This window comes from Ranitomeya variabilis, chromosome 7, assembly GCF_051348905.1.
Source record: "Ranitomeya variabilis isolate aRanVar5 chromosome 7, aRanVar5.hap1, whole genome shotgun sequence".
In the NCBI taxonomy this organism is placed as follows: domain Eukaryota; kingdom Metazoa; phylum Chordata; class Amphibia; order Anura; family Dendrobatidae; genus Ranitomeya; species Ranitomeya variabilis.
The window spans coordinates 62,602,211-62,618,989 of NC_135238.1; the positions used below are offsets into that span (position 1 = coordinate 62,602,211).

At 42.3% G+C, this 16,779-nt stretch overlaps 1 protein-coding gene across 11 annotated transcripts in view; it reads right to left on the reverse strand.

Annotated features, from left to right (window-relative positions):
• CLEC16A (C-type lectin domain containing 16A) overlaps positions 1-16,779 on the reverse strand; it is a 265,133-nt gene that overhangs the window by 124,400 nt on the left and 123,954 nt on the right. For all 11 annotated transcript variants that reach the window (XR_013218206.1, XR_013218207.1, XM_077275189.1 and 8 more), the window contains one exon: positions 6,368-6,488. Coding sequence is in view for 9 of the 11 variants with exons in the window: in XM_077275189.1 (XP_077131304.1) it covers positions 6,368-6,488 (121 nt within the window). In the remaining 2 variants the exon portion in view is untranslated. The remainder of the gene's footprint in view (positions 1-6,367; positions 6,489-16,779) is intronic.

Genomic DNA, 16,779 nt, shown 5'->3' on the forward strand with positions numbered 1-16,779 from the left:
TTCTTCCTCGCCAAGCGGTTTATCCATCCATTCAGTCTTCCCTGCTTAGCCTTGGCAAGTCAACCCCATTCAAATAGCTAGTAATTTCCTCTTTATCCTTTACTCCCTTAGAGGAATATAATTCGCTGTAGAATTTCCGAAAAACTTCTAATACTTGCCCTCCCTGGGTAACCACCTTCCCTTCCTCAGTTTTTATGGAGTAGATATGGGAAGAGTCCCGCTGCGCTGACGCCACCACTGACAATAAATGCCCCGCCCTTTCCCCTTCCAAATAAAAAGTTTCTTTTTGGAATGCTCTCATCCTATCAGCCTTACTCAAATATAGCTGATTAACCGCTGACTGAGCCAATCTCATACGTTTTTGTGTGTCCCTTGTAGATTTGATGGCCAATGCTTCCTCCGCAGCCTTCAATTCCCCCAACACTTCCGTATCATGGATTTTAGATCTAGTCTTATGTCTAGAGATATCTCAAAATAAGACACCTCTCAGGTAGGCCTTCATCGTGTCCCATACAACATTACTCCCAGCGCTACCCTCGTTAATCCTAAAAAACTCCACCACTTCGGCCCTTACCTTTTCCATATCCAAGATCTTTAGCCAGGAAGGGTGTACTTTCCATCCCAACCCTCTAGAGCTATCTTGTTCTACTAACTTAAGGGAAACCAAGACTGGGCTATGGTCAGATATTGCTCTGGGTCTATAGTCCACCTCTTGTATCAAGTTATTCATACCTTCATTACCCAAAGAGACGTCAATGCGAGACATAGAGACGTACGTCGTCGAGTAGCATGAATAAGAATATTTATCGATGTTACGAACCCGCCATAAGTCTATCCATCCTATCTCCCTCAGGTAATTACCAAAGGAAGTAGAATTGCCATCATTTCTCAACAATGCGTGCTTACTCTTATCCCAATGATCATTAAGTATATTATTTACGTCTCCCACAACCAAAAGAGGGACCCCCTCCCAATTACCCACAAGCTCCAGTATTTCCCGAATCTTCTTCCCGGAATAAGGTGGTGGAATATATAGTGAAACAATACAAAGTAATCTATTAAAAATCTTACATACTAAAAATACAAATTGTCCCTCCCCATCAGTTTTAACCTCTATCTCTTCAAACGGGGTGCTGGTATGAATCAGTACAGATACTCCTCTAGCATAAGTTGAGAACGTCGAATGATATGCCTTTCTGACCCATCTCTTTTGTAACAGAGTAACTTTGTCATCCACCAGGTGAGTTTCCTGTAGGCATATCACCGAGGGCCTCAGATTCAGAACATATTGAAATACCACTGCACGCTTGGTTGCATTTGCAAAACCCCTGACATTCCAACTTAAAATTTTAATATTATCCCCCATCATGACTTAGATTTCGGTGAATACAATCAGGCTCCCCCAGGACTCTAACATTACCCTCCCCCCTCCCCCCCTTGTATCAGCCAAACTCTACCCATCCCAACCAACATAATCCCCTAGTAACTTCCCCCGACCCAATAGGAACTATACGGATCCCTATCGAAATGAGTCAAACTAACTTTCTCTATACGAGATCAGAGAGCTCTCTTTTACAGCCTAGAACAATAACTGATATCCTCCTAACTCCCCCCCCTCCCACCTGAGTCAACATGAAGTGAACATAGCGCCGTCGAACGCCAGAAAATTTAAATGCAACTGAACAAACTCGACCAACACAAGAAAAAGTACAAAAAATTCCCTCAGGAACGTCCATCAGTCCAGCCGCACCACCAGACCCTCTTCACCGGGTCCTCTCAGTTCGAACATGCTTAGCGTTGAGGTCCAACCATTTTGTAGCCTCCTCTGGATTTTGAAAGAAATGCACGCGGTCCATAGCCACCACCCTGAGCTTAGCCGGGTAAATCATAGAGTATCTCAAATCTAATTCTCTCAATCAGCGCTTGACCTCCCCAAACTGCATCCTGAGTTTTTGTACTACTGCAGAGTAGTCTGGATAGATGGAGACCCTATTGCCGTCGATAGTAAGACCATCACTTCCCCAGGTCTTTCTCAGCAAAGTTTCCCGGTCCCGGTAGTTCAAAATTTTTGCCAGGATAGCTCGCGGGGCAGATCCCGGCGGTAAAGGTCTGGTTGGGATTCTATGAGCCAACCAGACAGTCGCCGCCCACTGAATTTTTCAGCCATGCCTCAATATAGTCAGTCTGATTATTCCCTTCCACTTTTTCTGGCACCCCGCGGGAGCGGTTTTCCAAATCGTCCGTTTTAAATTCCAGTTCTGCAATGCGTTGAATATATTTCTTTTCCCTCTTAAACAGTTCAGCAGTTTGATCCTCCACACCACTCACTCGTTCTTTCACCTCCTCCACTCTTTTCTCCACTTTGCGCATGGCAGAGTTAAGGGATACCATCTCCACCTTTAAGTCATCTACACGTAGATTCAATGCTGCTAATGCGGATTTACAGTAAATCACTACTGCAAAAATATCTTTCAGGGTCGGTTCCTCCATATCTGACAGATCAGCAGTTACCACAGAGATAGCCTGAGCAGCAGTTTCCACAGACCTCGCGGCTCCACTCACGTGCGTAGCCTTCTGCCTCTTCGGGGACCCCTGCAGCGATGCACCACCACCTCTCAATTGATCCTCTGGATCATTCATCTCTCCAGGTCTCCCGCTCTCCGCCTCCTGCCGCAATGTACCGGCTTCCTCAGTCCTTGCGAACCGCTGCAGCTTGGCTATGACCTCCAACTTCTTGCGGTAAGCAGCACTTGCTTTCTCCGCCTCCTCCTCTGCCACAGCGCCATCTTGGATCTTCGCTCCCTCCACAGGCGCCGGCTGTTTACGGCACGGCATTCTCTGACACAGCGCTGCCTTTTCCAGCCCCGCCAATGCCCTGCTGCTCACCGGATCTTCAGGCACACACTTGGTTCGGTTTTGAGCGTTCGGCGGCGCCACAAATGTATGTTTTAATCGGTGGTGCAGGGAGAGAGAGATCCGACCTGCGTGTTCTTACATTGCCCGCTAGGCCACGCCCCATGCTGAAATCTTTTACAGGTGGATCACTTGTCAGAGTAATAATGCTGATGTGAACAGCACACAGACATAAAACAGACTTATCTGAACAAGCCCTCTGGAATAGAAAAACGTAAATCCAGCAGGGGATCAGTCAATCATGTTGAACCAGAACCGCGCACATCAGACCCCACTGACTATAATAGACTCAGTCTGAATTCTGCAAAAAATGTCAATTTAAGTAAAAAAAAAAAAATCAAAGCTGAATGTTGCGTTACTTCTTCCAGTAAAAATGGCAGGACCTCCTACGCAGATGCCAGCAGTGACTAAATATTACTTGAACCAACAGTAGTACACATTTCAGCAATACACATTCTGCCATGTTGCTCCTTAAAATGGTTTTCCTTTTATCCACATTAAACTGAAATAATCGTTGGGCTAAAATCTTATTATATAAACTTACTTTTTGAAAGTTTATAATCAGGAGAATCACAAAATTTGTGCCAAAATCCAGAATTGTGGATGAGATGGGCATTACACAGGTGTGGCCCACAATTCTCCAGCACCACGTGGCGCTGTGTCCCTCTGTAATCACATCATATAGTATAGCTAGTTTGGTTGGGTGCTGGCACAGAAGTGTTGACAGTTCCGAGAGAAGTTGCAAGGCATAAAATCATTACTGTATGTGCTTGACCACCAACCTTCAGGGACATGGGTGGACAACAATAGCCTTAAACCCATACCATGGGTTAATTTAGTCTTTTTTTTAGAAAACCCCTAAAAAATGTTGTGACCCTGGAGAAAATGTATCGGACTCATTTATTAGTCAATAGGGTTTGTCAGGATTCAGCAAATTCTATTCCACAAGGGAAGAGCCTATCTGTCATGGCTGCACTGCAAGCAGAAGCCAAGGGTCTAGAGTGAAAAAAGCCCTAAATCACAGTATCAACATCTCCGAGCTAAAAAAACATGACATGTCCGAGCAGCACTATGAGATGCTCTCGTTCTGCAGACATAACAGGGCTATGTTCTTCTATAAAGAGTGGTCCAACGAATATCTACTCTATAATAATAATATTATTATATATAAACTGTGAAAGATTATTCTAGAAATATATTAATTCCTACGATCAAAAAGAACATTATGTATATTGGGTGTGCACAATTCTCAAGAACTACATCCCTCAAAGGCTTCTGCTTCTAAAGAAAAGCTTCAAAGTCATCTGCGGCTGTTGCTTCACTTCTTTTACTGTTACTGGCCACTAGGTCCCTTTATATATTGGCTTGGTATACAGAGCTTTATACATCAGGTATTATATTAATCAGCATCACAGCGCCATTAAAGCCATGCCTTGAGTTTATAAGGCTAAATTCTGCTGAACGAATCTCTTTAAATAAGAATAGTAGGAGATGCAGGTATAGGCAGAAACCTCTCACCCCCATTTGACTTTCTGGAGTGCTAAATAGGGGTCAAGGCACCCTAGGTTCTTGAAGTACAGGGGGTCCAGACATGGTTACATTTTGGTCTACACATGTTTGCCCATCCTTGCTCCTGAGCAGTGTGTGACCGACTCTTCTTCCCTATGACATGAAAACTACCGAATACAGAATCCTACATCTGCACTAAGAACGGTCCTTCCATGTGTCAGTGTAGTGAAAGATGGAGCCTGGCTAAAAAGGCAATATGATCAATGCACATTGATCTCTACTACTTTCGCTTTGTATATAGGGTTTAATGGAAATCTGTCAGTAGGATCAACCCCCCTAAACCATCTATATAGTACATGCAGCTCATAGGAAGCTGAAAAAAATGATATCTTGGTATCTGCCATACAATATCTCATTCCAGAGAAATACAAGCATTTCTAAATATGTAGATGAGATAGCATGAACTATGGGCCGGACACAGATCTCCCTGAGAATCTGCGTCTAGAGCTAATTTTAAATGAAAGGAGGTGTTACCAGTGTGAGACATGTAATGACTGACAGGCTGCTCACCTGATCTACATGTGTCACACTGCTAACTCCCCCCAACTCCCTCTTTCATTTAAAATAAGCCGCCTTGGAAGCAGATTTTCAGGGATAGCTGTGTCCCTCCCATAGACCTTAATAGCTCATTTTTTATATTAAGAAAAACGTATATTTCTCTGGAATAAAACATGGGATTTTAGATATCAAGGTAACAATTTTCTATGATTTGCATTCACATATAGACAGCTTAGGAAGGTTGATTATACTGTCAGATGACCTTTAAAGGGTGACTTTAAATCTTAAAAGACAAATACAGCATCAAATTGGTGCAGGTCCAACTCCTGGCACCCCTACCAATCAGCTGATTGTAGAGGCCATAGCACATCAGAAGAGGGACAGGTCTATAGATTGTGTGGTGCATTACAAAGAGGAGTAAGCGCTTTCTCATTTACTTGTATGGGATAGTGCTGCAACAGAATTAACATGCTCTGCAGCCCCTGCAATCACCTGATCAGTAAGGGTGCAATCAAACCTGCATGGGTCTAATGTTCATGACTTTTCCTAAGTTAAGGAAAACCCCTTTAAAGGGGTTATCTCAAGAGCTTTGGTCAGGATTGCACCATGCCCCATCCTCCAAGATTCCTGTTTGTTGTGGGTGGTGCACACCAGATGATTGACAAATCAAGCCAGTGCACCAATGACCCCTACTGTGCGCTGTTCGATGCGGCTTGTAGAGACAGCTTTACCCCTGCAGCATCGGAGCAGCGCAAAGTCACAGAAGATGGCAGGCTCAAGAGATCTGGCCAATGTTCGAGGAGCGCTTGTAAGCTCTTTGCTTTGGAGCTTGGTTACTTAAAGGAAGAACGCCATCTTGAAAGACTCCATAAACTTCCCACTATGGGTCAGGAAAAGAGACTCTAAAGCAGGGGTGGGGAACCTCGGCTCTCCAGCTGTTATAAAACTACAACTCCCAGCATGCCCTAGCAACTTGCAGCAGTTGAGGCATGCTGGGAATTGTAGTTCTCCCACAGCTGGAGGGCCAAGGTTCCTGACCCCTGCAAAGGCTCAGACTTTTCCCCGAGAAAGTATATTAGGCAATAGTTACTGTAGAAATAGAGATCATGGAAAGGGAGGCGTGTGCACTCGCTATATTAGAACTTATAAGCTGTGCATATAAGAACAGTATATTGTTCTACACAATTACTTACTGTAAAGTCTGTCTTTAAAATATCTTAATTGCGAGAAAGGGTGTGGGAATGACATGATGAGGAATAGGAATGCAATTCTTGGAAACCCATAAACAGTATGTTTATAAAATTCAATCCTTCCAGTTATTTACTAAGGCGTCATTTCCAAAAAGTGGTTAAGAACGCCAAAAGAATATTAATTTTATGGTACTCACTGAGATCAAGGACATCATCTGTCTTTATCAGGTCCTCCTCCCGGGTCAAAGGAAGCTGAGTCTCTGGCTCTTTCCGTAATTGCAGGGACGCCGACCTTAACATAAAAAAGACTCTAATGGCCTGAAATTGAAGAGAAAGGTATAGCGTGTGAAAATGGGGTTATGTTATTATTACTGTACTGTAGGATCACACGGTAAAACACGTGGTCGAAATAAGCCAGTTATCGCTCTCATGCTACATCACAAGGCTAGGGCTACAAAGAGACACATCTTGGGCAAGTAGGGTGACAAAAACAGGTGTGTAACTTGCCGTTTCTTAACCATTTCAGACCGGATATTTGGCTGCTCGAGGTTGCGCGCCGCTTTCGATTAATTCTATGGTGCGCAACTTGCAGCCTATGACCAAACATGCAACAAAGGTCACTTTTTGGCAGCAGTAATGGTAGGTGAGAAGTCACGAGGCATGAATGTAATGTTCGATGCGACATCAAGAACTACACATTGCTCTGTAGTACCAGTCTAAGTAAGGACCTGAGAACACCTAACACAATTCTGACCAACACAGATAATGGATGAGGAATGCTTCTCGTACAGGCTGAATGACTGACGCATCTCGGGAGGACGTACAGTAAATCTTCTACGGTTGCACACAACATTTTGTGGATCTCAGAATGACATTTTTTTGCCCACTTGAAAGATCTGCAGTCACAATTTCAATTACTGAAAGTGCTCACCTAACCATATTACAACTATAATAAAGGAATAACCGTTCCGCCGGTCTTGCAGTAGACGACTTCTCTACATTGGAAAACTTCAACCCGTTGTTCTCCCCCAAATGTTACAGACTCATTTGTGAATGAAATTAGTTGCAAATATCTCAGCGTCCTTATAGGCATATGTGGAAAATAACCAAGCTGAGAATATACAAGTATATTCGGCATTAATAAAATATACAGAAAATAGCATGTGTATATGTCATTGATTTTCTTGTAAATTAGCCATCATTTTTAATCTCACTGTGATTACTTTACATTAAACCCTTAAAGGAATCATCCGAGGCTTTAAATTGATGGTTTATCCTTGGGGAAGATCATCAACATCCGATCGATGGAGTCCAACTCCAAACACTTCCATGATCATCAGATTTCAAAAAAGCTACAGCGTAATGAAGTGGCCTAGCACTAGAGAGAGCTTGTAGTACCACTTCCAGCCACTATACAGCGCTGCACCACTTCCAGTTCACTGTAGCACCTTCAGTCTGTTCTATTGGGGGTGCTGAGAATCGGACCCCAGTAATCTGATATCCTGTCCTAAAAATAGATCATCAATATTAAAGTCACAAAAAAAAGACCCAGCGATTTTGGGCCTTAAATTGGTTCACCATTGTGGACAATCCCTAGTTGTTAGAATGATTTCTTGGCAATAAGCTGACGACAAAATGTCTGCATCAGAAAAATGTACGTTCTTAATCCTAGAAAGATGTTAAGAAACTAAGCGCAGAATGCTGGACTTTAAAGCGGCAAGATGTTTCAAGGGGGAGTACTTTAAATGGAATCTGTCAGCAGGTTTTAGGTGTGTAATCTGAGAGCAGCCTGATGTAGGAGCAGAGTGCCTGATTCCATCAATGTATCATTTACAGTGCTGTGTGTCCCGCTTTAATGAAATCAATGATTTCTCAACAGGAGATTATCAGTAAAGGACTAGGTGTCTCATGCCTCCTAGTCCAAACATGCCCCCAGCACTAACATACGTAGAGAGCTGCCAATCACTGTTGTGGGCAGGGTTATACAGAGCTCAGAATTCGGAGCACCGCTATCAAAATGACAACATGCAGACCAGCAAATGACACATGGCTGGAATCATGGTCTCTGTCTCTACATCATGCTGCTCTCAGATTATATCTTAGAACATGCTGACAAATTCCCTTTAAACTTTAATGCTCATGGCTGCAATCATTTTGGACTGCTGAGAACCTACATTTATAGTGACTCTGTTACCAGGTTTTGTGCTCTTTCATCTGAGCTGTCAATCAAGGCACTGGAGTAGTGATAACAGCGCGTTCACTGTATAGCAGTGACTGTAACCTCTCCCTGAACTGCCATGATGACTGGAAGCGAGCGGCTGCAGGGAGAATAGAACTTCACTTTCTTCCTGCATCTGCACTTCCAGTAAGACAGCCATTCACCGGCACATTGTTATATCTGCAGCTATATAGAATTTCTGGAAGTGTATTACATGTACATCACTCACAGAAATGTACCCAAAGGTTCTCAGAAATGGGCATTACATATACCAGTGTCTATGGGGTCAAATATTTTTCTGTAATTCATATTGCTAATCTAATTAAATATCATGTCAGCCATTCTCACATCATGCAACAGATGGCATTTAACTACATACAAACTCCATGTGACTGCAGACTTGTGAGTCCTCACATGACGCGCAGCAGCGCTGAGAAGCACGGTCATGTGACCTTAAGTATGCGATATGCGTCCTCCCGGCTAGAATCCAACTAGACTGTTGACTTGGGGTCATATGACCATGTTCCGCAGCGCCGACACTGGATAATCCTCACAAAGTTAGTGCCCGTCATGTGAGTACTCACAAGTCTGCAGTCACATACAGCGACCGCAGACTTGAAGTTTTTCACCGGACAATTGGTTTAACTAACAACAAAGAAACTCTCTGTTGCCCATCAGTGGACGTCCATCCCCTGCTTATCGTTATCCGACCGTATATATGTTTGCAAGACAAAAGCGGAAGATACAAAATGGCTTTTTTAAAATACTGCAATGTTGGTTTCAAATGTATGTGGTCAACATGGTGAACTAGCCTTTCATATAGTAATTAGAGAGGTTGTCCACCACTCGGACAAGCCCTTCTTAAATACTATAGTCCCCAGTGAAAAATAAAAACAGATTCTCGGTGATGGCAGCGTCTGGTCACCCAATATGTGATATTGTTATGCCACGTGACCGCTGCAGCCAATCAGCTGTTAATGGGCTGCAGTTCTGACACTTCCTTCAGACATCCCAGATTCATCTGAGGCTACAGATGGGCTGCAGCGCTCACATGGCATAACAATGACACGCTACCCTCGGGAGACCCCGCATCGTCATAGCTGGAATGGAACGGGTATGAGAGTGATTGGGGTCATTCTTCTTTTACTGTAATTTGTTATTGTTATTTTATTGGGGAATGTAGCACTTGAGAAGAACTTGTCCAAATAGTGGACAACCCCTTATAAAGTGGCCGCTGCTACTCTGGTTCCTGTAACTTCCTTTAATTTTTTAGAGGAAATTATGGATCAAAGACAAAAGATAGCTCACTTAAATCATTTCATTTATTACACCAGTTTTTAGAAAAAAAAGAAAATTAGAATTGTGTTATTACAAGAAATTAGAAAAAAAACCTTCTATCTATTGCCCTACGTGTAGAGCCTCGGTATGTCTATATATTATGTACGCTACCGAGTGCTTTGTATCGGAAAAGACAATCCGATAACTCTTCACTAACGGCCCCTGGTCTTAGTTAATTCAATAGCTGGCCAATTGTGCTTTGACAGAAGTAAAAATTAGCCACAGTTTCTGGAACAGTCGATTTTCCAGTACTTTCAGCAACATTAGGATTTGTTTTCCCCGATTTTCAGATTCAATTTTGTATGTCATTGAGAAGCACTTTACGGTAAAACACAGAATAAATTAAAATATGTTTAATCTTCTGGAACAAAGTGACTAGATTCATGGTCTATAACTTGATCTGAGTAAGCAATTTAAGCCGCTTCCCAACACTGAATCAGTGAGCTAAGATGAAGTTTACAGGAAGCCTTGAAAAAATAAGAACAAGGACCTGTTCTCAACACAAACACCCAAGATGTCGAGCCCAAAAGAAGATGATTATGGTTTAATAAATGATTTAAAGTACCGTACTGTCACGGCGGCAACTAGCATGTACCCTCCACGGCTATTCCTACTGATTCCGTGCTGCCCGCCCTGACCGTGGGCCGTTTGACCACGCTTTGTCCTCCTGTACCAAGTCTCTGACCCTCCAGTCACCTGCCGCAGACCCAAGGACTGCTCTGGAGTGGTACCTGCGGCCAAGCCTAACCCCACCATCAGAGTCTCTACCAAAAAACAGGTAGCTGTTTAGTTACGCCCCTACAGGGTAACCTGTCCAGTGGCACAGTGCTTCCACACCCACCAACTTTATAGGCTACAAAGTCTACAAGGAGGAGTATAGAGAATTGTCTGTCGGCTTTGGCGGAAAATTATTAGCAATTTTGGTTTGGGCAGTTTCGGTGGAATGGTGGGGATGGAAGCCAGATTGTTGTGTGATTTTAAGCTTTTTCTAAAAGAAAATCTTTTTAGCCAGACCAATGGCATTCACTAATACAGTTTTTCCCAACTTCCCTCTTCATACATTTTCTTTAGAACCTGGTCACTGCTTTTTAACTGTATCCCCCACTATTAGGACTCATTTATACCAGACACTTCATGCGATGGATGCCAGGTATCAGCCATCTGTTAATAAAAATGTTAAAGGGAACCTGTCACTTAATTTCTGCTGCCCAAACCATGGACAGTAGAGGAATGGCTGCACAATTGTGGCTAGGTATATATTTCTCAGAAACATTCTGGCATTTCAGAGAAAAAAAAAAAGTTAAAAGATAATGCTTGGGACTATAACTGGACACGGGACTAGTCCAGCGCCACTCCCAGCTGGCTCCTCGGAGCGCTGCGCCAGGTGTTTGTCTCTCCTATAGCCTTTTCTCTGGCACCATGAATCTAGTGACAGGTTCCCTTGTATATGTTTTTTTCTGCATTACTATAAGGGATGCCATCAATTTCCCATAAGCTTCCACGTTAAGAAAAATGTTTTCATTAACAGATTTGTTACTATTACATTAAATAGTTATATCTAATTGCACTGCAATACTAGAAAGTATTTATATAATCCCTTTGACAGGCATCTAAGACATCGGCATGTCACTCTTCAGAAGGAAGCTGCCACTTGGATCCTCGTCAGAGGCCTCTCATCCAGCCAAATCAGACTTCTTGCATTGCACTGATGAGGAGCAAACACCGTGAAACACAAGTCTACGAATAGGATAAAACGCAAACCAGACACTATAATATGTAATCCCTTTGACAGGCATCTAAGACATCGGCATGTCACTCTCCATAAGGATGCTGCCCCTTGGATCCTCGTCAGAGGCCTCTCGTCTAGCCAAATCAGACTTCTTGCATTGCACTGATGAGGAGCAAACACCATGAAACACGAGTCTACAAATATCATAAAACGCAAACCAGACACTCAAAGTAATGAGACAAGACTTGTTAAAGGGTCAATATTGACTTTTCGGATTTCTACTTCCTACAGGTGGCACTAGAGTTCAAGTCTTCTCCCTCTCTGAAGAGGCAATTTGCATATCTTTTTTGGGTGTTGCAGCTAATGCTGGTGATAAGAAGCAACTTCTGATGCAAAAAAGTGTATTTGCTGGCTGCCCAATATCAGGAATCCTCTGCCACCTGTATACAGGAGGATTAAGGTGGTGGGATGGAACTACGGAGCCGGTGTGACCACAGTCGGTAGACAGATAGGTGGATGTTCAGAGAAGGAATGAAAAGAACAGCAGGAGGCGCCGTGACAAGTGTATAACAACAGTATCTTGACACAGGAAAATTTTTAGTATTAACCCAATGGAAAAAAGGTTGTGTTTTCCATGAGCTCGCAAAATAAAATGTTGGATTTTATCATGCTACAATTTCATTAACAGAAAATGTTATTTGCCCAGGCCAACTTTTCCATAAGCCTGTACATATTGTGATTTTGATAGGCGCCATAAACCACATAGCATGCCTGCTGCAGAGAAATAAGTCATTTGTTCTTCTTACTTCTCGACATGTGTTTCTGATTTAACATGTAATGAAAGAGAAAGTTCTCAAGCGGAAACCACAATATAATCTTTTCTGCTCCCTTTAAAGAAACTGACCTTCTTCTATACAGTAGAAGGGAGGGGTTTCCAGGAACTGAACAGAAAAACATTCAGATAAAACCAGATTTTTGACTTTGCACCTTTCTAGTCAGTGTTCTCCGCGTATTTTGTCAGGTACCCCATCAGCACAGTCACACACTTTGTGGAAATAATACAGGAAGTGAGTTTTGTATAATCTCTCTATCGATTTTACGTGAATTTACGAAAGATACAGAGGTTGATTCTTACCTGGAAAGTTGCTAAATAACAACCTAAAAAACACTGCTAAATAACATGTTATATAATTGCAGAAGAGCTTTTCCAGGAGGCCACAAATCAATGGTAGAGATGTGGATTTGACTACCAATGTACAATTAATGATTTTTTATTGATGTGACCATATAATTCACCATTTGATCTAAGCTCTGCAAAGGTGGGCTCTAGACTAGCCATCATTTTAGGTTTCCCGGTTCATACATAGAAGGACAACTAGGCAGAAGATAGTTTAAGATTTCAAGATGTTACTTGCTTATCTTGCTGGACTCGCGCAATGAATTCCTCTGCCAGGGACCACCCGAGTCTTCGCGGCAAAGAGTCTGGGCGGCATATGCACAGAAGGCTTGGCTGCCCAGCCATTCAGGGATCCAGACAATCTAAAGGTCCAACTGATCGGCCAGTCAGTAGACCAGGCCAGGTCACACAGGCAGAAGGCGGCCTCTGTACAACAACAATATATGGGTCCTTGCCAGTCCATAATGCACAATTTCAGTTGCTATGGAGGCAATAGTGTCCCCTTAACTCTTGAGTCCCTGTGAGGTTGTCCCAATTGCACCGATGGTTATGTCCACCCCAGCCTGCTTTTTTAAACTTATTTCTATAACCCTGTGCCAATGAATGTATAATAATTATCCCTAGTGCGCTTATTGGATTCTGCGTTCGGGCCACGCTATTTTGACTGGATTAACCCTTTGACTTGAGCATTGCTTTTGACTTAGCACTGTTTGATTTTTTGTTGGCCTCAAAAGCTAGGTCTTTCTTGGATTTTGACTTGACTTTCCAAGAATTTACTCTTGGATTCAGATTTTGTCAAGAGTTTAATGTTTTGTTTGGTTATTCTATGCAGCCCACTCCATTATCCATAGAGGTAAATTAGGAGCTACACCCCAAAAAATCTGAGACCCCAGAAAAGGGGTAAAACATTTAACACAACGGAGCTCCTGCAATTCTGCTGACAAGATTGGCCTGCACCAAGTCTGTACAATTACACTCTGGACAAACTACTTTAATTGGAAGAGTCTTTAGAAAAATAGGATGTACCATTGCTGAAACCTCCGAGATTAGAGTTAAAGGGGTTCTTCACAATTTGGACAACCAGTTTCTCATGTTTCGCCCTGTTACAATAAAAACACCTAAACTCACCACAATTGCCGGCTCAAGTGAGGTTGCAACGTCATGCAAGTCCTTTCACTTCACTGTTCCCACCTTCAGATGTAGTGAACATCAACAGGAAGCCAGGGCTGTGGCTGCTCTCTGACTACCTCTTGATGTTCAATTTGTCAGGAAGCAGGTACACTGACATCAGCACTGTTTGGACGTAGGGCTCGTGTGACATAACCCCACGTGCGTGTGCCGACACTGCTGGAAGAGTGGTGGCACAGGAGGCAAGTATAGGTGTTTTTATTTTAACGGGGCCAAACATGAGGAATGAGAAGGGGTTGTCCTAGTATTGGTCAACCTCTTTAAATACCTGTAGTCTCCAAGGAATAAACACGTACAATTGGTGGAGAAAGGTTGAACTTGATGGACCTAGGTCTATGTAACTATAACAATTCTGAAGCATCTTTTCTTAGTATTTTAGTTCTAGGAATCTATAAACCCATAATCTGTTACAGTGAAGTCTGATAAGATAGTATTTTTATATGAGCATGAACCACAAACAAAGGGAATGGTACAAATCAGCTGCCAAATTATTTGTTCAGGAGAAATAAAAAGCATACAAAGCAAGGAATTGTAATCTCATGGGAAGCACAAGAATTTACAAATGATTTGTTGAGCTACCAGCATGTATAGTACCTGTCAATGTGCAATAGTTTTGTTCGAATTAGAATGTGCACATTGAAGACTCCGACTGAACACATACCGTACAGACCAAAAGTTTGGACACACCTTCTCATTTAAAGATTTTTCTGTATTTTCATGACTATGAAAATTGTAAATTTACACTGAAGGCATCAAAACTATGAATTAACACATGTGGAATTATATACTTAACAAAAAAGTGTGAAACAGCTGAAAATATGTCTTATATTCTAGGTTGTTCAAAGTAGCCACCTTTTGCTTTGACGACTGCTTTGCACACTCTTGGCATTCTCTTGATGAGCTTCAAGAGGTAGTTACCGGGAATGGTTTTCACTTTACTGGTGTGCCCTGTCAGGGATAATAAGTGGGATTTCTTGGGTTATAAATGGGGTTGGGACCATCAGTTGTGTTGAGCAGAAGTCTGGTGGATACACAGAAGATAGTCCTACTGAATAGACTGTTAGAATTTGTATTATGGCAAGAAAAAAAACAGCTAAGTAAAGAAAAACGAGTGGCCATCATTACTTTAAGAAATGAAGGTCAGTCAGTCCGAAAAATTGGGAAAACTTTGAAAGTGTCCCCAAGTGCAGTTGCAAAAACCATTAAGCGCTACAAAGAAACTGGCTCACATGAGGACCGCCCCAGGAAAGGAAGACCAAGAGTCACCTCTGCTTCTGAGGATAAGTTTATCCGAGTCACCAGCCTCAGAAATTGCAGGTTAACAGCAGCTCAGATTAGAGACCAGGTCAATGCCACACAGAGTTCTAGCAGCATACACATCTCTACAACAACTAAGAGGAGACTTTGTGCAGCAGGCCTTCATGGTAAAATAGCTGCTAGGAAACCACTGCTAAGGACAGGCAACAAGCAGAAGAGACTTGTTTGGGCTAAAGAACACAAGGAATGGACATTAGACCAGTGGAAATCTGTGCTTTGGTCTGATGAGTCCAAATTTTAGATCTTTGGTTCCAACCACCGTGTCTTTGTGCGACGCAGAAAAGGTGAACGGATTTAATGTCTTAAATCTTGGGATTCCTCAAAATACTCCTTTTTTTTTCTCGAATAAATTTTAGACCGCAATGGCACTCTCATATACTGCTGCATGTAGTCACATTGAATGGCTTCTAGGCACCTTGAATTTATCGTCAAGTACTGTTAAGAAAACTATTAATCGCTATGATGAAACTGGCTCTCACGAGTACCACCCCAAGATAGGAAAACCAAAAATTACCTTTGCTGCAGAGGATAAGTTAATCAGAGTTACCAGTGTTAGTCTCAGCTAGTGAAATGTATCGACAAAACCTCAGGTCTAGGTGTGCACTAAAACACCGGGCGTTGGTGCAGCAGGCAGTAAGACATTTGTAGGAGCGGAGACTTCGCACACTCAGGAAACTCAGGACCAATAGTACGAATTAAGTGGAATGCAGCAAGGATGCATGCAATATTAACAGAGTCCAGCAGTAGTTTATATGTTTACAACAACCATTGGTTGATCCAGAGGTGGCAGAACAAGGATTAGCCTGCTGAGCTAAAGTTATACAGGAACAGAGGGTTTGTAAGTTGAAACAACACAAACAGTGAAGTACAACAAACACAGGACACTAAAATCTTAATCCTAAAACACAGGTGTTTGTCTTAGTGTGCCTTTAATAGGACTAGGGAAATAATGTCATCAAGTCAAAGCAAGTAACTTGCAAAACCCGATGTGTAGCACAACCGAGGCAGAAGACACATGGGAAGGAAGCGGAGCCCGGGATAAAAGGGACAGGTGCGTAACAGTCAACCTCAGAAAACACATATTGACAGCATCTCGGATAGCATTCCTCATAAATGTAGCAGACACATCTCAACATTGACTGTCCAGAAGAGACTGCAAGAAGCAAGCCTTATTTAGTTGAATTGCTGAATGAAGATACTAGTGAGGACAAGAGGAGGAACCAGGCAACACTGGACATTATAGCACTGTAAATTTCTACTGTGTTCTAAATGAATCAAAATCCAAGGTTGAACACGTTCAGGGTTGCTTCCTCATTTACATATGTGTCCCTTTGTAGATTCAGACTGAAGGCAGCAAAACCACAATGTGCACATTCAAATAAAACAATGAAAACCTTTGCAAGAACAAGCATGTCCAAACTTTTGACCAGTACTGTACATTTAGACAGAAAACAAAACTGAAATTAGAGAAGTTGTTACTTCTGTTTTCAGCATTGCATTTCTACTAAATGGAAGTATAAAATATTTTTTATCTCAAAACACAAGCACTATTCACATTTGCTTTTGGCCCATTTCCACAAATTATATTTAATCTGTCATATTGCAAAATAGTCTTTCTCTGCATCAGACTCACAACTCTACT